This window comes from Lontra canadensis, unplaced genomic scaffold (assembly GCF_010015895.1).
Source record: "Lontra canadensis isolate GAN:19392208 unplaced genomic scaffold, GSC_riverotter_1.0 scaffold3, whole genome shotgun sequence".
In the NCBI taxonomy this organism is placed as follows: Eukaryota; Metazoa; Chordata; class Mammalia; order Carnivora; family Mustelidae; genus Lontra; species Lontra canadensis.
This window is the reverse complement of record NW_022630997.1, coordinates 45,895,893-45,918,679: the sequence shown is the minus strand read 5'-3', so window position 1 is coordinate 45,918,679 and position 22,787 is coordinate 45,895,893. Positions and strand designations below refer to the sequence as shown.

Here is a 22,787-nt window from a genome sequence, read left to right as displayed (position 1 = left end):
TGGTTTTCATTCCTCACTGTACCATTTATAGGCTTTGTGATTTTTCAGTAAGTCACTTTCTCTTTTGGGGCCTCAGTTTCCCCATCTATGAAATGGGAACAGTATGTGCTCTGCCCTCACTAACTGCTCATATTAACACCGTAGTTGTTATTGATTGTGTGACCACTGACTGTGGGAAGAATGCAAAGTCTACTGTACCCACACATCAGCCCCTTTCTGTGTCCTTCTCACATCAAGTATGATGCATGAGATGAGTGAGTAAACCAGATGTCTTCATGGTGTGAGACATTTCCTGTCTGTGACTTCAGTCTTTCTCTCTAGCAGCAGCTTTCTGGTGAGCAGCCCTGACTTCCGTTCATCCTCTCTCATGGATATTTTTTCCTGCGTCACCACCTGTGCAGTCAAGTTATTCTGGCTTATCATTGTGGGATAGATAAATTTTTATCAGTTCTTTTCCATTACCACGGGCTCTTAGGCAAGAGCCCTGCTCTATCACAAAGAGAAGGATTTGCCCCAACATTCTTGAAGTCTTCCTGTCCAGGGCAGTGTTTAGTCTTAATTAAGACAACACTGCAGAGGGGCAGGGAGTCAGGATTTCCATCCCTGTGTTGAGAAGAAAAGGACTCCAGAGAAAAGGCCGAGACCAGACATTTGCAGAGCTGCTCAGCTGGTTGAAAGTTGTCTTTGTTTAACTCCCAGCTTCTCAGAAGATTTTTCTCGGCTGAGTGGACTTGGTGGAGCCCTAGCTTGAGAGTGTTGCTTAGCAATGAGATCTTGCAGCACCCAATTCTCCAGAGTCAAGCGAACCATCCCCTGCCTTCCCTCCACCAACCCTCAGCTACCATCCCAAGCCTCCTATTAGACAATCAAGTGTATGCTGGAGGGAGGGACCAAAGAGAGGGGGCGAAGTTTAATCATTGAACTCTAAACAGCCTGGAGGTATTTAATCTGTAGCACCCAGTTGCCAGAGGCCCTCCAGCCTGAACTGGGAGCGGGCAGCACTCCGGAGACACAGGGGTAAACACCGCACAGAAATCTCTGCCCATCTCAAGAGAAACCAAACTTGGGGGAAAATGTTTGCGGTACACTTGATGGCGTTTTACTGCAGCAAGCTGAAGGAGGATCAGATCAAGAAGGTAAGGACTCACAAAGCTGAGAGATCCCTGATTCATTCTTTGCGGGCGGAACTGATTGATACTTTGCCTACATCCAAAAAGGATTTAAGACAGCTTATTAGAAAAGCTACGGGAACACAGGACCAGTGAAGAGCTCAGGGGAGGGGGGAGGAAGTCAATCTCCCGCAGGCTGGACATTACACATTGTCCCGAGCCTTGCATTTCACTTGGTACTTCCTGGTAGATATGGGTGGTAGATAAGGCTGGTAGATATGGGACTGGAGGGGATGAGAGTCTTCAGAAAGGTTGAGGATGACTGTGTTTGATATAAGGGGTATTTGGGAGGAAAAGCTACAAAGGAGGGGAGAGAAATTTTGAGAACTTTAAAATAATTCACATGATTCTTCATGTGCTTGAAAGAATGTAAGCATGGGAACCAAGAGGGGTGTGCAGTCATGGCACTATATATTACTGGCATGTGCTGTTTGCCAATGATGGGCCATCACTCGTGTGCATTATTTCATCACTTTGCTCAAGAAAACTCCACACAAAACACATCCCAAGGTAGGACTCTTAACAGTGGCCAAGCCTCAACCAAAGCCCATCAGCATCGTCTCCGGGAGGCCTGGTATGAGCCCAGCCTGCCCCGCTAGCCACTCTGGCTGCCAGTGCCTGGGCCCTGGGCGCTAGTGTCTCTCAGCTTACAGATAATAGGAGCCCTATGGGCAGACTTAGCCAAGGTCACCCAAGTATTTCAGGTAGAGTGAGGATTAGACCCAAGTCTCTGACTTCCCTAGCATTCTTTCCATTGTGCCACGATGCCTCCTGGCTTCTGGAACAGGGAGAGAACGCATGACCCCGTTACAGCCCTCTTGTGCTTGCTGTGAGAAACCTCCCGGAAATTCCGTTCATTAGAGATTTGGGTTAGAAGTTACAGCAAATCTTAAAATGTTGTAAGTCAATCTGATTTAAGCTGTCTTAATTTTCATTTATTGATTAGATTCACAGAGTCCCTCTACTGACTTCTTGAGGAGGTGGAAATGTCCTACATAGCCCTGCTGAAGGACTCACTTTCTGTTACTACCTGCTTAGTACAGAGGACACCTGCATGGTGTTTCTCCAGCTCCCAAGAGGGAGTCTTTGGAACCCTTACATTTGGTTCTGCAAACTGGTTTCATTTTCTTGGGCCCCTCTGTGGCGGTTAACCTGTTGTTATATCCTAGAATCAGGAAGGACATATTTGTCCACCGGCCTAGGTGCAGGCTCAGGAGGAAGGTTATGCAGCCTTGGCTGATTTGTCCCAGGTCCTCCGGGAGGAGGGTCAGCCTTTGTCAAGGCCGGAAGTTGACCCTTCCCTCACCCCTGCCCTCGCCCCTTCAAGAAAGCTGAAGAATGAGCTGTGTCAGGATAATTAGGAACACCGAGTATCCACTTTAAGGAATGGGTGACAGAGATAGAATGGGCATCTGGTTTATGGACTGCAGGATGACTCACAGGTTCTGAGAACAGGGGTTCGTGCACTCCTCCATGTGGTAGCAGCACACCTGGTCAAAAGGCACAGTCCCTTTCTCTCTCCGGGGTCAGGACGGCTGGCCCCTCCTTAGCTTCTGTGCTTCCTGCCTCCAGTATTGTCGAGTTCCTGGGCATTACTTGCCTGTGAGGGTTGCTATTCAGACCCTGGAACAATTTTAATTATTTTAATTTTAATCTCCCTATACCAACATTAAAACGAAGAACAAAATAAAACAGGAAGGAAGGAGAGAAGGAGGAAGGAGGGAAGGAGAAATCACTCCGGTAGCTTCTTTTCCAATTCAGTATATTGACATTATTTGACCTATTGAAAACATTGGGCTGAGTCTGGTCACTGACCTACAAATTGTTCACTCATAAGAGAAGGCCTGGCTAGGTTTTCAAAGTGTACTTTTTACAGTTGAGTAAGTCAACATTACAAAAAGGGAAAATGTTAACTTTAATCCCACCCCCCCCCACAAACACTGTCAGATTTGTCCTGTGAAAACCCTTATAATATGTTTCTGTGAATATATCATAGCTACAATTCTGAATTTTGTATCCTTCACTTATTGTTAAACTGTAACCACTTATTTTTCATAATTATCATTCTAACATCTTCTAATATTCAGTCCAGTTGGATTTTCTTAATTCCACCTTTTCCCTCTTCGGCTACCTTATTTCCCCCCAATTTTTATTTAAATTCTAGTTAGTTAACATATAGTGGTATATTGGTTTCAGGAGTAGAATTCAGTGATTCATCACTTACATACACTGCTCATCATAACTTGGCTACTTTCAAAAACATTTTTTTAACAATGAAGATATTGCTTTGAAAAACATAGGGATGGATTTAATGTTCTCCATCTTTGGGATTACTCTAAGGTTAGATTTCCAGAACTGAGATCACTTAAGTCAAAGAGGTGAACCTTTTTATGACTCTCAATTCATATGGGACCTTTGGACTAAGCGATCTCTAAAGTCACTTCTGGCCCCCACATTCTGTCATTCAGCAGATCTGAGCTTGTAGTTTTGGGATTTGTTCTTCCCACGTTAAATGTGCTGCTCATCAGCTCTTTTGTTTAGAAGATAATCCTGTTTTATGGTTTCAGATTCTTACCAAAAGTGTGCTTGGTTTTCTGTAACTCAGACACCCTCCCTTCGTGCCAGCAAAGAATGCACCTGTCTATGCAGGCCCCAGATCACCTGTTTGGATTTAAAATGTAGCTTTTTTTTTTTGCCCAAGCACATGTTTCATTCTTCCCTTCTAGCTACTGTACCAGGGCCCCTGGGAGGTACAGAGAATAAACAAGAAACTGTTGCTAAGTGGACATTCCTTCTCTCATGACTTTAACTTAGTGAAACAGCAGGAGCAGGAACCCAAAGTTCTGAATGATTCTGTTAAACAGCAGGGGGCAAACGACCCCAGCAGAGCCTCAAAACCATGCTTTCTACGGGAGGGATGATACTGCGGGGTTGCTGGAGAAGTTCTCTCTATTCTGGGGCTGCGTAGCACATCTCACCCTTCCCCAAGTCCTAATTACTTGGGTCACATCCCTTCCGTCGATTTTCTCCGTGTTTGTAGCTGTGCCAACCAATTAGTCATAAACAGACTCAGGGTGAACAGGAAGCTCTTAATGAAGCATGACCTGGTTCCATCCTATCTCTTCAAATATATTGAAAGCCCAATTGTGTTTTTTTTTTGTTGTTGTTGTTAATGGCTCTCTGATGGTTTTCTGCACTGTCTCTGGCCCCCAAATCCCTGGAGACTTGGGTCTCGGGATTGGTCTCCAGACTGAGCTGGGATGCCTGCTCACGGGGCCTGGCTGATGGCTAGGACCTGTCCTATGATACAGGTCATGTGACCCCTGCACTTCAGGTGTAATGTCTCTGTTAGGCTCCTGTGTTGTGCACAGAGCTGTGAAGCAAAACCAGGCAGTGGGGCAAGCAGTATGGGGACTGCATTCTAGTCCCAGTGCGCCACTCACCTGCAGCTGTCCCACTGCTGCGTCATGGCTCTGAGCCTTGGGGTCCTCACCTCTCAATCCGAAGCAAGAACTCTGGCCTCACTAGGCTGCCTCAAGCAATATCAGGGAGATTAAGTGAGGTGACGTATGTGAACGCACTCTGTAGACATCAACAGATGTTCTTAGCTTTAAAGAAAAGCGTGGGAGAGTGATTCCTCCAGGAATGCACTGACATCAGGTCTCCTTGTGACTTGGATGGGTAGAAAGACTGCTCAGTATGTGTATAAAGCGGGAGGGGCAAATACAGGGGATCTCTGCCACTGTCCCTACTCCTGCTCCCCTCAATAATCCATTCCAGTGAGCCCTGGGAATTCAGGCTGCCACTCCAAATGGTTAGTGTTAGCATGAAGAGGAAGCTGGTCTGCCGTTTCTGATATGACGCTACCTTCAAGTGGGCTGAGCATTGCCATAGTGATGTTTTTAACTTCCCTCCATTAGGGCAGTAGTCATTTGCCCCAATTTCCCATTTACTTGAGTGTCATCCACCCAATTCCAGCAGTAGTTTGAGCTGGCTTTGAAAATTAAACATCTTAATTAGAACAATCGCAGTTAAAAACAGAACGAAAATTTAAAGAATGAGAATTTATAGATTACAGTTGGAAACTGAATGGAGCTCTGAGCTTCCTAGCAGCCCATAAACAAAGGGAAACAAGTTTGGGTATATATGGTCATCATCATAAAGGAAAGGTTCTAGAAAGGTTCTATGCTTACAAGCTTAAGGTTCAAGCTCTAGCTAGTCTTTTGCAGTGGAGAGGCAATAGGACAATGGTGCAGGCCCTGAACTGGGAATCAGAAACCCTGAATCCTCTGTCGCTTTTGCCCCTCTATTGTCCCATCAGAAAAATGGGAGAATCCTTTCTACCAGAGAGTTTGCTCCCCACAGGAATAAAATCCTACCTCCCAACCTTCCATTCCATTCTGTTCTTCCAGCTCCCCACCTTGTCTCCAGCTTGGTGAGGGGTCAGGTAAGGAACCTTTGGGATTCCACGTCATGAAGCGGACCCCAAAGTCAGAAAAATAGCTTCATGATGGGAGTGGGAATTGACAGCCTTGACTGAAGGACAAGCCTCTCCCCGCCCATTGCCCAGCAGGCATCCCTGGTCACCCTGACTTCTGTTGTAGGTGGACAGGTTCCTGTACCACATGCGGCTCTCCGATGAGACCCTTTTGGACATCATGGCTCGCTTCCAGGCTGAAATGCAGAAGGGCTTGGGGAAGGACACCAACCCCACAGCCTCTGTGAAGATGCTGCCCACCTTTGTCAGGGCCATTCCAGATGGCTCAGGTGAGTGGGGTTAGGGTCTGCCAGGGACCCTGATGGCCCTGCTTTCTTCTTGGCTCCTGTACCGGGCTTCTCTCTCCTGTCTTCTGTGCGTACCCCTCCCCAACTCTCCATGCTTCTGTCCATTCGATACCACAAGTTTTGAACCAGAGTTCAAATGTATCCTGCTTTCTTTTCTGCATGTCTTGGCCCCACACATTTTATCTATTTACTTCCTGGAGTATCCCAACATTCTTCCCCTCATGAACACCAACTTAGCTTTTCGGTCTCAGGGTAGAGGTCACCGCCTCTATGTAGGAAGTGTCCCCACGCTGGGTTAGGTGCTTGTCCTGATTCCTGCCATGTGTGAGTTTCCCTACTGGGTCAATGCTCCATTAGAATGGGACCTGTGTCCTCTTCACCATGGTGTTCCGAGCACTTTGCATGGTGCCTGATGCCTACGAGGCCCTGAAATATTTGCCAAATGGAAAATAAACGGTATTTCATGCCTAAGTATCTAGATTCTAGGTCCAAGGTAGTAAGTAAGGGAGACAAAATGATGTGGTGGAAGAGGAAATAATTCAGGAAACCTGGCCTCTAGTCCCAGCTCTGATATTTCTTAGTGTCCTTTGGCAAAATGTTTAGGTGTAGGGCGCCTGGGTGGCTCAGTGGGTTAAAGCCTCTGCCTTCAGCTCAGGTCATGATCCCAGGGTCCTGGGATCGAGCCCCGCATCGGGCTCTCTGCTCAGCAGGGAGCCTGCTTCGTTCTCTCTCTCTGCCTGCCTCTCTGCCTACTTGTGATCTCCGTCTGTCAAATAAATAAATAAAATCTTAAAAAAAAAAAAGCCTATTTTAAAAAAAAGTTTAGGTGTAGTTTCTTTATCTGTAAAATGAGAGAGTTGACCTCAGTATTTGTTTTCTATTGTTGCTATAACGAGTTATCACAAACTTAGCTTCTTAAAACCATGAAATTTATTCTCTTACAGCCCCGAAGGTTAGATGTTTGAAGTAGGTCTCATAGGGCTGTAATCACAGTGTTGGCAGGGCTGCATTCCTTCCGGAAGCTCTAGGGTAGAATCTCTTTCCTTGTGTTTTCCAGCTTCCAGAGGCCACCTGTGTTCCTTGACTCATGGCCCTTTTTATTTCCAAACCAGCCAGTTAGCTTAAGTCTCCCTCTGAGTCTGACCCTTCCGCTTCCCTCTTTCACGTTTAAAGACCTTGTGATTACGTTAGGCATACCCAAATAATCCAGGATAATCTCCCAACCTCAAGGTCACCTGATGAGCAATTTTAATTCCATCTGTAACCTAATTTTCCCTTGCTGTGTTAACTAACATATTCATGGATCTGGGGATTAGGATGTGGACAAATTTGGGGAACTATTACTTTGCTGACCACAGCCTAGAGACCTTTAGTGGGAATCCACGAGTTTCCATCCAACTCCTCCATTCTCAGCCTCTGGGCAGAGCCATAGGAGGGACAGGAAGTAGTATCTACCAGGAGCCTTCTGTGGTCAGGGGTGTTAGGAACTCACTGTCTCACATAATCCCTAAAGAGCCCTGAGGTGTAACTGTTATGCCCTAGTCAGATGAGAGCACGGAGGACCAATGTCAGGGTCTCAGTGCTCTGACCAAGCTCCAATGGGGGCTTTGGGGCCCTTGAAAGAGCAGGGGCTGAAGTCTGGGGAGCTCCCAGGGAACTTGATTGGAATAGCCAGGTCCTGGACCCCTCTGGGCCAATGACGGGGTGTCACAGTAGCATCTACCATCCAAGAAGTCCCTGGGAACTGTGATGGGGGAAGCTTCTCCCCTCACTGGTGGGTAGGTGACTGGGTTGGCTAGGTACCCCTCTGGAGGGACATAAGCTTTGGAGAGAGACCGTCCTGCTTTGAAATCTGCTGAGTTCCAGACACTCCTCTATGAGAGTGCCAACGGGTCTGTGGTCCTTGACAGGTCATCCAGGGCCTTTCAGAGTAAGTGCCCTGAGTCATGGGTGTGTCGTGGGGGAGGGGGAATCAGGGCGAAGTCCTCCAGGCTTCCTGTGCTTTGGCTTCTCCTGCTGAGCTGTGTTCTCAGAATCAAGGGAAAGTGACTATGAAGGCCTGGAGAATGCTGGGATGGATGAGTCTTCTGGCCCTGGCTGCTCCAGGAAGGTTTGGAAGTGAAGTGAACCAAGTTTTAGAAGCCCTCTCCTCAGGCCAGGAGGTGGTGCCTCTCCTTAGAGCCTCTTGTCACATCATAAATCTCACCAGTGAGCCTGTTGCATGAGGTCTTGGGGCCTAGAGCCTCCACAGCATGTGGCCTCAGTAAGTCCCGGGACCACTGCAGTCCAGTCCACATCAGGGTTGTTAGGATCAGATGAAGTCATGTGGAAGGAGTGCTCTAAAATCTCCAAAACATTGCCCCAAGCCTTCTGTAGCTCCTGCGAGTTGGTGGTGTAATTTCATGGTCACTAACAAACAAAAGCCAACAAATAAAGTGCTACGAATCCATTGGGGCCTCCATTTCAAAAATGTATGCAGTTTCCAGAGAGATCCTGAGTTCACCTACTCTCTCTAGTTTCCCTCCTGTCGTCCAAACCTACCTGAGGGGGGAAACTGGTAGAGCCTTAGTTCCCTCCAGCCTTTCCATCAGGGAGCTGCAGTCCACTGTTCTTACAAAATGCCCGAGAAGTGTTAGCATTTGTGCCTCACCCTCTAGCAGCCACAAGGGAAAGGGGACTCTGGTTCTGCAGGGAGCAGGGACTCTGACTCTGGAGACCCGATTCCAGCTGCTGCTACTAAGGTGAGGGGGGGTCTTTAAGGGGAGCCCAGGGAGCCCTGATATGGTCAGCTGATGGGCCCAGGGGTCTGCTCTAGGACAGGGGTCCCCTGCTCGCCCCCTGGAGCAATTCCTAAACATATAGTTTCTCAGATCTCTCCTGTGGAGAGTCTGGATCTCCAGCAGTCAACACTGTCAGTCACTGCTGCACTAGGGAATGCGAACAGGACAAGGAGAAGGAAATCCTGGAGCCACTGAAAGGCAGGAGCATTATCTACAGAGGTGGACCATTATCTTATTATTATTAAAAAATTTTTTTAATGGAGATATAATTACCTTAACATTATATTAGTTTCAGCTGTACAACATGATGTTTGTACATACCACAAAATGATCTCCACAATAACATTCAGCAACATACATAGTTACACATTTCTTTTTTCTTCGAATAAGAACTTTGAAGATCTACCCTCTTAGCAATTTTCAAATGTGCAACACCTTCTTCTTAGCTGTCATCACCACGTCGTGTGTCCCAGCCCCATGACGGGAGGTCATAATAATTGTAATAATTGCTGTAGAGATCCTGACGGCCCTTCGGTGGCTGTTGCCTCTTCTTCAGGCACGTCCTCCCTCCCTCAGGGTCCAACGAGTCCTTTCTTTGGGGTCAAAGTCACAGAAGGGATCAGGCCAAGTGGTTTCCAGGAAATCCCCTGTTGAGTCACTGGTGAAGCAAGGTGCTTGCCTGCTGATAAGGGTGCTAGAGGCCAGAGGAAGTGAATCTGTGCTATGCTGCACGAGGGTTCTGAGATGACCTCTAACCTGAATTTGCAGCCCAGGAACCTCCTCTTCTATGAAAATCCCCCAGTCTATTCTGATCGGTGCCCGAGGCATTTTCCCCAAATCTCACTCAGAGCTGCGCACATCCCTGCTTAAAATCTTTCTGCAGCTCCCCTCACCTTCTGGAGAAAGCTCAAGCTCTTCGGGGTGGGCTAGTTTCCCCAGATCCTTCCTAGTTTATCCTGAGGCTGCATTTCTGTCTTCCTTCCTTCCTCAAAAGCAGCCTCCACCCTCCCTATGTGAGGTCATTCCTTGGCTCCGTTCCTCTCCCAGGGACCTGCTCTGGCTGGCTGCCTCCCTCCCTCTCGTTCTTCTGCGCTCAGTTCTGTCCCACCTCTTCTGGGGTTTAGAGAGCGTTCCCTGGGCTGCCCTAGCACCTGGCATGTTATTTGGTACAGAGTCATGCTCAGTGAATGTTTGTACATGGACTGTGTGATCTGCCCTATTTCCTGCTCAACAAGATAACATTTGGGAATACGTCTCTTGCTTGGTATGTGATGAAAACAGAAGTTGCACAGTATTAGGTCCCTGGATTCCTCCCTGAATAAAAAATGGCTCCATCAGGCTTCTTTGGGGGGCACATCTAGGGAGATAAAAATCTTGCTTTCCAGATAATCTCCACAAAAAACAAAAGATCCAGCTGGCTGGGTCTGGAAATGATCAAGGCCCGTGCTGCTCTGACTCTGGTCCACACACCTGCAGCAGCTGTACCTGGGAACCTGTTTGGAAATATCAAATCTCCAGGGCGCCCCACTGGCATATGACTCTTGAGCTCAAGGTCATGAGTTCAAGCCCCATGTTTGGTGTAGAGATGACTTAAATAAATAAATAAACTTAAAAAAAAAACAAAACACAAAAAACACCAGAATCTCAGACCCCACCTCACCACCTCACAATCTGCATGTTAAAATTCTTAGGAGAGTCACATGCACATTCAAGTTTGCAGAGCACTGCTCAGGAGGGCCTGTCTCTAGTTCTCTGATTGCCACAAACAGAGAACTCAGTTGAGCCGGGTGAGGAAAGGAGTTCTGTTTTACAAGGACACGGAGAGCAAAAGGGGGACGTACAGGATCTTGTGGGACTCTGAGGGCAGGAGCTGTGGTCCGCTCAGGTTGCACGCAGACTGGGTGGGACTCAGATTTTCCCCTGTGGTTTCAGCCTACATACATGGGGCCACCTTGGCCACCTAGCTGACCTCTGGTTTGGGGGATGCTTCTACTTCAGTCTTTATCACAAACTAGCAATTCTCACTGTTTTATTTCACATGTCACACGGAGTAAATCTGAATGGCCAGCTGGACCCTCATCCCCATGCAGCTGTATCTAAGGTCACATGGTACAAAACAAGGCCACTGGGGAACCAGACCTGTGGTCCTAGAATTTCACTCACATGTGCCTTGGGCATATATCATGCCATATAACGATATATACCGTACCATATAATGTACCTTATAACGCCTTGTACCTGTTCGCCACTTTTCAGGCACAGATAGTTCTATACAAAGGATTGTGGGTCCACAAGTATGTGTTCTTATCCCATATCTGTGGCTGGTGCAGAAGGCTGGCAGGAATCCTGGCTGGATCCTGAGTTGAAGTCACCAAAGTGGGCTGCCTCGCCTTAACATATGGGTCATATCTTACACTGGGCTGGGTCTGACCCCAAATATGAAGATCCTTGGCACTGTAAGGGCCATCCTTGGGTCCCTGTCTCTTTACCCTCCCGGGGTATTTCCCATCTGTCCAAGAGACTGAGGCTTGTATGGGGCTGGTTTCCCTTCCCTGCACGCCTCCCTGCCTTTTCCTCCTGCCTTACCAGCACTTTGCCCACACTTGGAATATCAGCTCCCTCGGCCTGGTTGGGGCATGCTGGACTCGGCTCCACCCTCGAGGCCCATTTCTGATACCATCTGCCTGAAGTGGGATCACATTGGCCTTCTCCACGTTCATGCCCTCCAATAAGGCCCAGTGGGCAGATTTGGGTGACGCCCCAACTTCTAAAGCTGAGCTGGCCATAGAACAGCCTTCACTGAATGATACTTTTTTTTTTCCCCCATAGAAAATGGGGAGTTCCTTTCCCTGGATTTTGGAGGGTCCAAGTTTCGCGTGTTGAAGGTGCAAGTCTCTGAAGCGGGGAAAAGAAAGGTCCAGATGGAGAGTCAGTTCTACCCAACACCCAATGAAATTATCCGAGGGAATGGCTCAGAGGTATGGGGTAGGGGCAGGCCAGGGGGAGGCCTTGACATCAAGTTTATAGCTGACCATGCCTTAGCCCAACGTCCTATGCTTTCTTTTCTCTGTAGCTGTTTGACTACATCGCTGACTGCCTGGCAGATTTCATGAAGACAAGGGGGTTGAAGCATAAGAAATTGCCCCTTGGCCTAACCTTCTCTTTTCCCTGCAGACAGACTAAACTGGAAGAGGTAAGGTCCATGACCAGGAAGGAAGAAGCCATGCAGTGTTTGGGGTTGGGGCTAGAGAATGTGGGCATGTTCAGGAGTCAGGCTGGGAACAGGAGAGATCAGCAGGAGTCTTCTTGTGTTGTTTTCTTCTTTTTTTTGTGCAGCGAGGTGGAAATGTGAGGCGGAGAGCTCGTAAATGCAGTAGCCTTGATTTTGCACTTGACATGGGCACGGCACATGGCAACGGGATGGTTTTTACCCCTTCATTCTCAGACTTGGTTGCATGGGGATCCCTGGAGGGCTTGTTAGACACAGATTGCTGGACACTGTCCCAGAGATTCTCAATCAGTGGGGCCTTAGATTTGCATTTCTAACAGCTTCCTGGGTGATGGATGTGGATGCTGGTGGTCTAGCACCCCGGACATAGCTGACTGGAACAAGAGCAGGAAAGCTTGGGGAGTTTCGCTCTCCATGAGCCCTGAGGAGAAGGCTGCAGGTGGGGTCATTGGAGGGACAGTGTTGGGACATACAGAGTTGGGACGTAGAATCTCAACTGTGCAGCTATCCAGCGGGAGGTCTCATCTCTGTGTGTGCCTCATACATTCAACTAATAAACAGGGAGAAATCAAACCCAATCTTATGTCAGTCTGCAAGAATAAATAAGGGGCCACAGGAAAGGACAATGAGCTTTCTGGGGTCAGGGAGTCACAGTCAAGAGTCAGGTATCCCCAGGCCACACCAGTCTGGGGTGGGGGCCCATGGTCTCCTCCTGCACGTGCTGGTCATGATGCCCAGCTGGTGGTCCATTCATGGAGAACCTTGACATCCCAGCCTGCCCTAGGATGTATTTGCTGTTGCTGGCTTGAGCCATCATCAGTGGGGAGGAGTGGAAAAAAGAATGGGTTATCATATCCCACAGACTTATTTTTGAATCATGGCTCAGAGCAAGCTGAGTTCCCTGGGCAAGTTTGTAACTTCTTCTTCTTCTTCTTTTTTTTTTTTTTTAATTTTTAAAAGATTTTTATTTATTTATTTGAGAGAGAGATTGCAAGTAGGCAGAGAGGTAGGCAGAGAGAGAGGAGGGGGAAGCAGGCTCCCTGCTGAGCCCACTTGTTTTTCCATCTGTAAAACGGGCAATAACAGCTCCCTGCCGGGCTGAGGGGATGTTTAGACCAGACTGTGCCTGTTGTATCAGTGGTAGCTGCAGCACCACCACAAGGACTGTCCCCATGTCAGTGGTTTCTTGGTGCTTTTGTACCTTATCCCCTGCCTCAACAGATGTTTCTGGAGGGCAGGCACTGTCTTATATTAGTCTTTTTTTTTTTTTTAAGATTTTATTTATTTATTTGAGAGAGAGAGACAGCAAGCAAAGGAGGTTAGGGACAGAGAGAGAGGGAGGAGCAGACTTCCCGCTGAGCAGGGAGCCTGATATGGGACTCGATCCCAGGACCCTGGAATCATGACCTGAGCTGAAGGCAGACGCTTAACCGACTGAGCCCCCAGGTGCCCCTGTTTTATATTCTTCTCTACTTGCAGGGTCTATGGCATGGTGTCTTGTATTTTATAGGTGATTATTAACTATCTGACAATTAAAGGTATAGCCAATCATTTACTTGAGTCCATTGAGTGGGAGCTAGCCATGATCTATCTAGACAGGGCATGGGTTGAGGTTCTCATTTTTATTATTTTATTTAAAAAAGGATGGGATGGGGCACCTGGGTGGCTCAGTGGGTTAAAGCCTCTGCCTTCAGCTCAGGTCATGATCCCAGGGTCCTGGGATCGAGCCCCGCATCAGGCTCTCTGCTCGGCTGAGAGGCTGCTTCCTCCTATCTCTCTGCCTGCTTCTCTGTGATCTCCATCTGTCAAATAAATAAATAAAATCTTAAAAAAAAAAAAAAAAAGGATGGGACAAAATTAGCATGAAGAAGTGTTTAGAGAATGTGAGAAGAGGCCGGGCTGAGTTGGGCTGTGCGGTGTCACTGTCTTTGCTGGCTGGAGGAGCAGAGGTCCCGGAGTCTGTAGAGGGAGTGGGAGGAAGAGTGGTGGGTATCAGACCCCGGGATAGAGATCAGATTCACCGAGTAGTTTAACAGCTCTGCTCTGTGCTCAGAAATGGAGACCTCAGGAAGAAGGAGGAGACCTCTCAAGCTCTGTTGGGGTTCATTTGAGTTTGAGAACCACACTTGTATATTTTCTTGATAACCAGGGGGTGACTGTATGGTTTGTTTATCCAAGATTTTGGCATTTTTCTAAGCCAAATCCCTACCAACATCTTTATGTAATAATAATAATAATAATAGCACTGTACCTTTGATTTTGGCATTGTATCTTGCACCGTGCTGAACTCCTTATGTGTATTATCTCATTAAAATCCCAAGCAGTCATATGAAGTAGATATGATTATTTCCATTTCATATTTGAGAAAATAACTGCAGCTCAGAGATGTTAAGAGACTTGCCCAAGGCCACACAGCCAAGAGCGGCTCAGCCCAAGCTCACCAGCTCCTGCCCACACCACCTTTCCAGAAAGACACAGCTCTAGAACTTTGTTTAAAATACCACCAAGGTGCCTGGAAGCATTTTGACCCATTTTGTGCCATTTCCCAGTAAGGATAGTCAGTTTAAACATTTAAACCAGGGAAAAGTGCTTGATTATATCAAGAAAGCAAAAAGTGCTTTTTCTCATCAAAGTCTAGTTGAATTATTTGCATTTTATAAAATTTCCCCCCAGACTGCCTTTCAGTGAAGTCTAAAGTTAAGTAGAAAAACTTTAGCCGCAGGAAATGTACTAGTGATAACAACTAAGTGTGGGCACAGCCGTTTCATCAAGGCTGTGCTGTGGATGTAGGCTTGTGACACCGAAATACGGGCTCTTGGAGAAGGTGGGGCTGGTAAGTCATCTGAGTGCAGGAGGAGGTGGGAAGGGGAGGCCCTCCTGAGGAGCGGGGGCTCTGGAGGTTTCTTTGTGAAACTAAAAGATGATGGAAGAAAATAAGAGCCTGGGAATTAAGACGGGAGGTCACTTCACTGTTGTTGTTTTGTTTTGTTGTTTTGAAATGAGGGAACAGAAAAGTCTTAGCAGAAGAGAAATTTCTGTGTCTCTGTGTGTGTTTCTGATGATAAAATGGTAATACTTTTCAATATAGAAGAGAGAGAGAGGGAGAGATAGAGAAGAGGATAGGATTGAAAAGTTTAAAGAAGAAGAAATCAGAAACACCTCTAATCCCAACCTTCAGGAGACCCAGTACTTGAATTGTTGGCCTTCTAGTCATGTCTATTACTAAATACTGATGTTACACTGTTTGCATAGTATGCATATGTATACACAGTTTTAAGAAATATAATAAGGTCCTTTAAAATTTTCCGCTTAACTGTATATCACAAGCATTTATTCTCCACTCCCTCATACACCGTGCCTCTAATACATACCACATTGTCCCTAGCAGCCTTTTTTTTGGCGGGGTTGCCCTCTTCTCACGAAGCAGGGATGTTCCCATGACCTATGAAGGAAGAAGTTAGGGAGGGCTGCCACTAGGTAGCGCTGGGGTGCAGGGAAAAAGCCCTGGTCTCTGGTCTGGAATCAGACCAGGGCATTCCAGTTGGACTGTGTCCTTCACTCGCCATGAGATCTAGAGCAGTTTCCTTCTTCTGTAAATCTCAGCTTTATCCGTAAACTGAGAGGACTTGGAGGGCATGGTGGGGAGTCTGTGAGTTTGGGTTCAGCTATTTGTTGACTGGGTGGCCTCGGGCAAATCTCTTAATCTCCAAACTTTTCTTCTAGCCTGAAACATTCTGATTATTCACTATTTTACAAAACTCTTGGGAAACACCGTTTTTTAAATAAAACATTTTTTTTAAAAAGTATTTTATTTTTAAATAATCTGTACACCCAACGTGGGGCTCGAACTCATGACCCCGAGATTAAAAGCTGCATGCTCTACCAACTGAGCCAGCCAGGCGCTCTAGGAAACACCACTTTTATGCAAATAATTGATAACGCAAAGAGAGAGCCATTTTTCTAGTCGAACTTAAGTTCCCAAGGGAGTCCCGCTCGCTAACACCACGTTGGTTCTGTTTTGTGGATCTGGCAATCCATATGCATCCTGTGTACGTAATGTGTATCTGCCACGGGCCGGGGATTCCCATCAGAGCATTCCTGTGATGGGGCAGGGAGATGAGGGTTCTCCGTTTCATGGACAAGTAACTGAGGCTCAGGGAGGTTAAATGACTTGACTAATGTCTTGCTGAGTCTAGGTCCTCAGCAATTGTCCTGTCTGCCATTCCGTGTACTGTTTCAAACTGCTCAGATGAAATAAAGATGCTTACAGGGTTAGAAAAAGCCTCTGAAGGAATGTTGAAAGAGTTGGGGGTGATTCAGCTTCAAGAGGAGAAGCCCGTACAGATGAGCTTCATGCTTGAGATTTCTGCCACTTATTGTCAGAGTTTCAGAACTGAGCACCTTCTTCATTTTAACTGGCTCTGAAATCTTCCCCCAGGGCATCCTGCTTTCATGGACCAAGAAGTTTAAGGCACGGGGAGTTCAAGACACAGATGTAGTGAGTTGTCTGACCAAAGCCATAAGAAAACACAAGGTGAGGGGTTCGCCTCCCTGTCCTAGCCCCTTTCTCTCCCTGTGGGGTTTCCTACTGTGTCTGTCTTGGAAGGAGAATCAGAGAAGGAATTGATCCTGGGGCAGATCTCACTGTGGTATAGGTGCAATCAGTTGTGACCAATTTGGGTATACTCACTGGTAAGCCTCGGTACATGGTGCTTGTTCCAGTGGCCATTGAAATGTGGCCTCACGCTTCCCTGGGACCTCCCCAGCTGCCACAGCCCCCTCAGAAGGTCTTGATTAGACCCCGTGCATGTGTAATGCTCTAATCGCCTTTCCTCTCTGAGCTTCAAAGATTGCTTTCTTTCCAATCTGGCCGTCTCTCCTATTTTCTACTCTCTATTCGTGGGTTACCTCTATTTGTTGAATAAATTTTATGATAATCTAAACTGAAAAAGCAAGACATGGTCCTTACTGAGCTGAGAAGTAGACAAATAAATCCAATTATTTGTTGTCCTGACAGTGAGAGCAGTATTTTGATGGATACCCTTCTAGTCTTTCTTCTCTCTAAAGATGCAATCATAATCTTTTGTAGCTTGTGTTTTCCTTTTATTGTTTCATTTCACTTTAGAATGCTCCCCCAAACCTTGGGGAACCATATTACCTTGGGGGTAATAATCCAAGTTGACTCGTCAACATGGGAAGCCCAGATGAGAAATCCGTGGTGCTGCCCATGGAGAGGACTTGGCGGAGGCTGGTTAAGCTGTCCCTGTGGGCGAGGGAGGGCTTTGCTCCCAGGAGAAACATGCTTTCCTCGGGGGTCTCTCCAATAAAGGCTGGATTCCTGGTGGTCTGTCTTCATATTTCCATTGCACAGAGGCCTTCAGCCATAAGGCAGGAGCTTGGGTTCCAGTCTTTGGTTCCCAACTGCCCTTTCTCTCTTCTAGACCCCTGAATCTGACAGAGACCCTGTCTCTTCCAGGCAGGATCTAGTGATTGTCTCCTCAGCTTCACAGCTCTTGCTTCCTCTCTGGGAAAAGATAAAGGGATGATGCCCCCTTCCTGCCCCCTGACGCCCTCTGGGACTTGTGTTCCATCAGGACATAGATGTGGACATCCTGGCCTTGGTCAATGACACCGTGGGGACCATGATGACGTGCGCCTATGATGATCCCTACTGTGAAGTTGGTGTCATCATTGGTAATTCAGTTTGACTTGATTTTCTAGGTCGGGAAAAGGGGCTAGTCTGGGGCTCAGTTTTAGCAAACCGAGTACATTCTGTGGGAGGGTACTGGCACTTTCTGTTCACGAGATATAATGTGGAAAAATGGAAAATTAATGCATCCATTTGACAAACACTTGCGGAGTGCTTCTTGGGTGCTAGGCCCTGTGCTGTGCATTGGGTTTGCAGTGGAGGTAATTCCTGTATTCCTACGGCTTTCAGTGGGGAGCTGTGTGAAAGGCCTGAAAGGTCCAGACAAGTAATATCAGGTCATGCTCGGTGTGAGGACAAGAGGGAAGCAGGCTGAGGTGACTGAGGAGGAGTGTGATGGAGGGGGGAAGACAGGTCTCTCTGAGGGCAACGTTTGAGCAGGGACCTCAGGGGATAAGGAGGAAGCCACAAAGTGGAGATGGAGAGGAAGAGAGGCTAAGCAAGGAGGAGACCTGTGGCCTCTGAGGTGGGGTTGGTCTGGGATGCTCCAGGAACCCTAGAAGCTGGTGGTGGCTGAACCAAAGTGACTGAAGGCTGAGAGGCCAGAGAGAATGGACAGGACCGGGCCGACTGCACAGGACATGGGACATGGTCCCTGTGCGGTCTTTGGCTTCCATCCTGAGAGGAGGCAGGCAGCAAGGCCCTGGAGGACTTCGGGTGGGGGTGGATCAACGGGATACGCGTTTTTAAGAAGCGCATTTTGGCCTCTGTGTCAAACAGAGAATCGAGTCTTGCGGGCAACAATGGAAGCAAGGTGGCCAGCCAAGAGGCCATTCCCCTGGTGGGGTGTTGCAGCACAGTGGAGGTATCTGCTGGGTGGTCCTCAACACCTGAATGGGAGGGAGTCTGCCAGAGGCGTCCGTGAGAAGGCAGTGTGGGGGACCAGAAGCTGGGTGGATTGGGTTTATCAGCTGTTCTTGAACAGACCCTACCGTCTCCACATCCCTCTCCTAGGGAGAGTTTTCTGAATCGCTCCTCAGCTGGACGTTCCCAAAGGGCAGGATCTTTACACGTAAGGGGCTTGATCTGCCTTTCCAGTTCCCAAGACCCACAGCTCGCCATAGGATGGGCGCCTGCAGCCACGGCTTCCAGCCCCGTCCACTGCGTCTCAGCGACTGCATCTGGCAGACTGCAGATCGGCTGCCACGCCTAAACTGTGTCCACGCTTTTCTTAGAAAAGCTTTTTCCACGTACTGCATTACATTCGCTTTTCTCATTTCTTATTTCTCATGTTGGCTTTAAAATCCTCAGACCAGAGCATCAGACAGGGGAAGACACTTTAAAAAAATAATTTTTTAATCAGCTTTGAGCTGTGAAAATTCTCATGTAAGGTGTACAACCCAATGGTTTTTAGTAGATGTCGAGTTTCCTGACCGTCGCCACGATCCAGCTGTAGAACATTTCCATCATCTCGTGGCAGGGGGGGTCTCCCACGGACTATCCATTTGTAGCCACTCCCCAGTATTCTCGTGCTGGAGGCATTTCCTTGGAGTGATTTTGTGTTTGAGTAATGGAATGTTGCGTTCTTCTGTGATAGCTAATCGCTGTCAAAGATAAGGATGTAGCTTCTGCTGGGAGCAATTTGTGGCAGGCCATGAGTAAAGAATATTTTTAGTATCAGTAGAGAAGAGGCTAAGTAGTTTAGGGAAAGGATTAAAAAAATGACTGGGTGGGTGAATTTTTTTTTTTTTTTTTTTTTTAAATTTCCAAGGTTAGGTTCACTCTTCCTTGTCTTTGTAAATGTGCTCTGTCAGCTTTCATCCATATTCATGGGACTTCCTCACAATCAGCTCCATTCAGGACAGCAAACCATTAACATCTGAGAAGTGTAGACTTGACATATCAGCTTTATTCCTCATGAACTCCCAGGCTTGCCAAAGCTGCTTCCCTCAGTGAGAGCCGGCCCGGGAAGTGGATCAAAAGCACTTTGTGGTACATTCAGAGGGCTCTCAGGCACTTGAGAGGTCTCTGTGTCTCTGCCCAGCTGGGAGCCTTTCGGTCTTTGCCTGTTTGCTCTGATCCCTCGTGCAGGCACCGGTACCAATGCGTGTTACATGGAGGACATGAACAACATCGACCTGGTGGAAGGCGACGAGGGGAGGATGTGCATCAGCACGGAGTGGGGGGCCTTTGGGGACGACGGGGCTCTGGAGGACATCCGTACCGAGTTCGACCAGGAGCTGGACCTTGGCTCTCTCAACCCCGGGAAGCAGCTGTGAGTCCCCTTGTGCTGTCATCGGGGCGTTGGCATCAGGAAATACCCAGTCCCTCAGGTACACCTTGAATGTGGGAGGCTTTCCAGTGGTGACCAGTTACCTGTCACAAGGCCAGGCTTGGGTTTTAGTTTCATCGGGCACCTATGAAAGTGAAGGCGAGGAGATGGAGTGATCTCCTCTAGGTCATAACCCAATTCTAATTCAGTCCCTAATTCAGTAGTGTGTACATGTGTGGGAGAGGGGCTACCCCTGGGGACCAGGTGGTTTGCGTCCTGCCCTCTCGGTACCTTTGGACGCTCAGCCACAGAACAAACCCAGTGCAGCCCAAGGGAGCAGGACCCAGGGAAGCTTGTAGGTGCTGCGGTACCTTCCCAGCTCAGGTCTTGGGGAGTCTTTCTCGGCTCTCACCCCATGCTCACCAGGAGAAGAGCTACTGGGGGTCTGCATCAGCTCCGCCTACACTCTGAGCCCCAGGAGCTACACGTCTGAGTTTTCTTTCCTTTCTATGCACGATGTCTTACACGTTACTGGTTCTCATTGTTTGTTGAATGAAAAGGTATTTAAAAATTTAAAAAAAAAATAATTTTAGGCTTACAGAAAAGTTACAAAAATGGTTCAAAATTCCCCTTCATCCAGATTCTTTAAGTATGAATGTTCTCTCTGTTTCTTTGTGTATGTATATACATGCACATATACACAAAATGTCTGAATAAAATTACTTTTCTGAGCCATTTGAAACTAAGTTGCAAACATAATATTCCTTCACTCCTGAATACTTCAAAGTGTATTATCTGCAAACAAGTATAGTCTCTCACAGAACCAAAGTATAATCGTCAAAATTAGGAAATTAACACTTAATCAGTTCTAATATCTAATTTACAGACCTTACTCAAAATTCATTAGCTGTCCCATTAATGTCCTCTATAAAACAAGAAAAAAGGAATGATCCTGGCCCAGGCTCTGTTCAGGATCACACATGACAGCTTGTGGCTTTCTCTTGAGCCTCTTTGAGCCTGGAAACCCTCTGTAGTATCTCTTTCTTTTTCGTGAGCTTAAAGCATGCAAGCCATTTATTGTACAGAATGTCCCTCAACTGTCCGAGGTTTCCTCGTGATTAGATTCAGGTGTGCATTTTTGGCAGGACGGTCACAGAAGAGACGTGGGCCCTCCTCAGTGCATCATGTCTGGAGGCCCTGGACGTTTGTTCATCCCTCGCTTCGCTCCCCCAGATCACTCGGCCAGGGGGCTGCATAACAGGTTCTTCTCCCAGAGGTGGTTACTATCCCTTCTGTCATGAATACTATCTGGTGAAGAGATACTTGGAGACTATGGAAATATCCCCTTTCCCATTAACTTTCACTCTTTATTTTGAGCATCTGTTGATGAATTTCTAAATTCATTGTCTTTCTTTGTTGTGATTCTCCTGTAAACCAGGGCTTTCCTGTCTCCTCCATCTATCTGTTTATCCTCATAGGAATCCTCATAGGATTCTTTCTCTTATTTAATGGGGTATCATTTCTTCCTATCATTATTTATTTTGATGCTTGGATATTTCCACATTTGGCCAACAGAAGCCCCTTCAAGCTGGTCCTGTGTCCTTTCGATGTGTTCTCATCACTCCTTATGGACTTCCTTATTTTCTGGCCCTGTAAGATGTTCCAGGCTTCTTATACATTTGTCTAGCCCCAGCCAATTTTCCAAGAAGCTCTGGTGAGTAAATACTTAAAGTACCTCCTAGAAACCATTCAGACAGTAGCACTGCATGCCCAGAAAGCAAATTTCTGCTTTGGACATCCCTGCTCCCCCAGGCACACACTCATTTCACCGGTGACACAGTAGTTACGGCCCAAGACCATCATCACCCTCATCGCCCTCATCACCCTCGCTCTCTCCATTTCACCTAAAATAAATTTCACTCCCCCAAACCCAACCTGGACTTCTTTTTATTGTCTTCTGTTTCTGCGATGTTCTATGACTTTCTCTAATGAAACAGATAAAAGTTGATTAGAAAACAGGTTGTCCTTGATTTTGTGCCCTATTATGTTGGGAGAATAAAAATTAAATTTAGTTGTTTGCCTGGGAAACAGTTAGTCATTGCTTGTCGGATGCATATTCGGAATCGAGGTGTGGGCAGCCCAGTGGGAGATTTCATCCACACTATTGGAGAGCCTTTCAAGCCCATCTCCTGGACACAGCATCTTTCTTTCTTGGCCAAAAGCATGGCGTAGGCATTGGAAGCATCTGAAAGTTGGATTTATCATGCCACGGTTGGTGGTCTGGGGGGCCCCTGAAATCCCTGAGGTTGAGATTCCTTATGCCTAATATGAGAATGGTATCCCCATGGTCAGGGGTGATAAAGATTCTTGGATTCAAGCACTTCATGAGCAGGAAGAAATCATAGATCTCCTCTAGTGCAGCTCTCTCCTTTTATAGGTTAGGGGAGTGCATTCCAGAGGAGGCAAGTGAGCTCCCAAAGGCACCCGAGGCTGTGAAGGGGCCTAAGGCCCCCTGACCCATGGAGTGGTGCTTCCATTTCTCATGACCCTTGGCCATGGGCCGTGGCTCATGGGCCTGGGCAAAGGATGCTACACACCCTTAACCGTAGCTGTCACTGATCTGTTCACCAAATCGTAGGTTTGAGAAGATGATCAGTGGCCTTTACCTGGGCGAACTTGTCAGGATCATCCTGCTGAAGATGGCCAAGGCAGGTCTCCTGTTTGGTGGCAAGAAGTCCTCTGCTCTCCACACTAAGGGCAAGATTGAAACACGGCATGTGGCTGCTATGGAGAAGTAAGCTGCCGGCTGGGTCCCTTCACTTTGTACGTGCAGCGGGTGAGGGTGGGTCGCCAAGGCGTGGTGTGCTTATGGCAGTGGCACAGCGGAAGGGACCAGATCCATCCT

General features: G+C 47.4%; 1 protein-coding gene across 2 annotated transcripts in view; it reads left to right on the top strand.

Moving 5' to 3' along the window:
• Positions 1 to 1,073: 1,073 nt before the first annotated feature.
• The window catches only part of HKDC1 (hexokinase domain containing 1), a 40,931-nt gene continuing 19,217 nt past the window's right edge, over positions 1,074 to 22,787 (top strand). Inside the window, exons 1-8 of one of the 2 annotated variants that reach the window (XM_032841473.1) lie at positions 1,074 to 1,136; positions 5,774 to 5,936; positions 11,564 to 11,712; positions 11,808 to 11,927; positions 16,402 to 16,497; positions 17,558 to 17,657; positions 19,702 to 19,885; positions 22,521 to 22,676. In XM_032841473.1, the coding sequence (XP_032697364.1) occupies positions 1,074 to 1,136; positions 5,774 to 5,936; positions 11,564 to 11,712; positions 11,808 to 11,927; positions 16,402 to 16,497; positions 17,558 to 17,657; positions 19,702 to 19,885; positions 22,521 to 22,676 (1,031 nt within the window). Of the gene's footprint in view, positions 1,137 to 5,595; positions 5,617 to 5,773; positions 5,937 to 11,563; positions 11,713 to 11,807; positions 11,928 to 16,401; positions 16,498 to 17,557; positions 17,658 to 19,701; positions 19,886 to 22,520; positions 22,677 to 22,787 lie in introns of those variants that run through there. The other variant, XM_032841482.1, reaches the window with a different exon arrangement.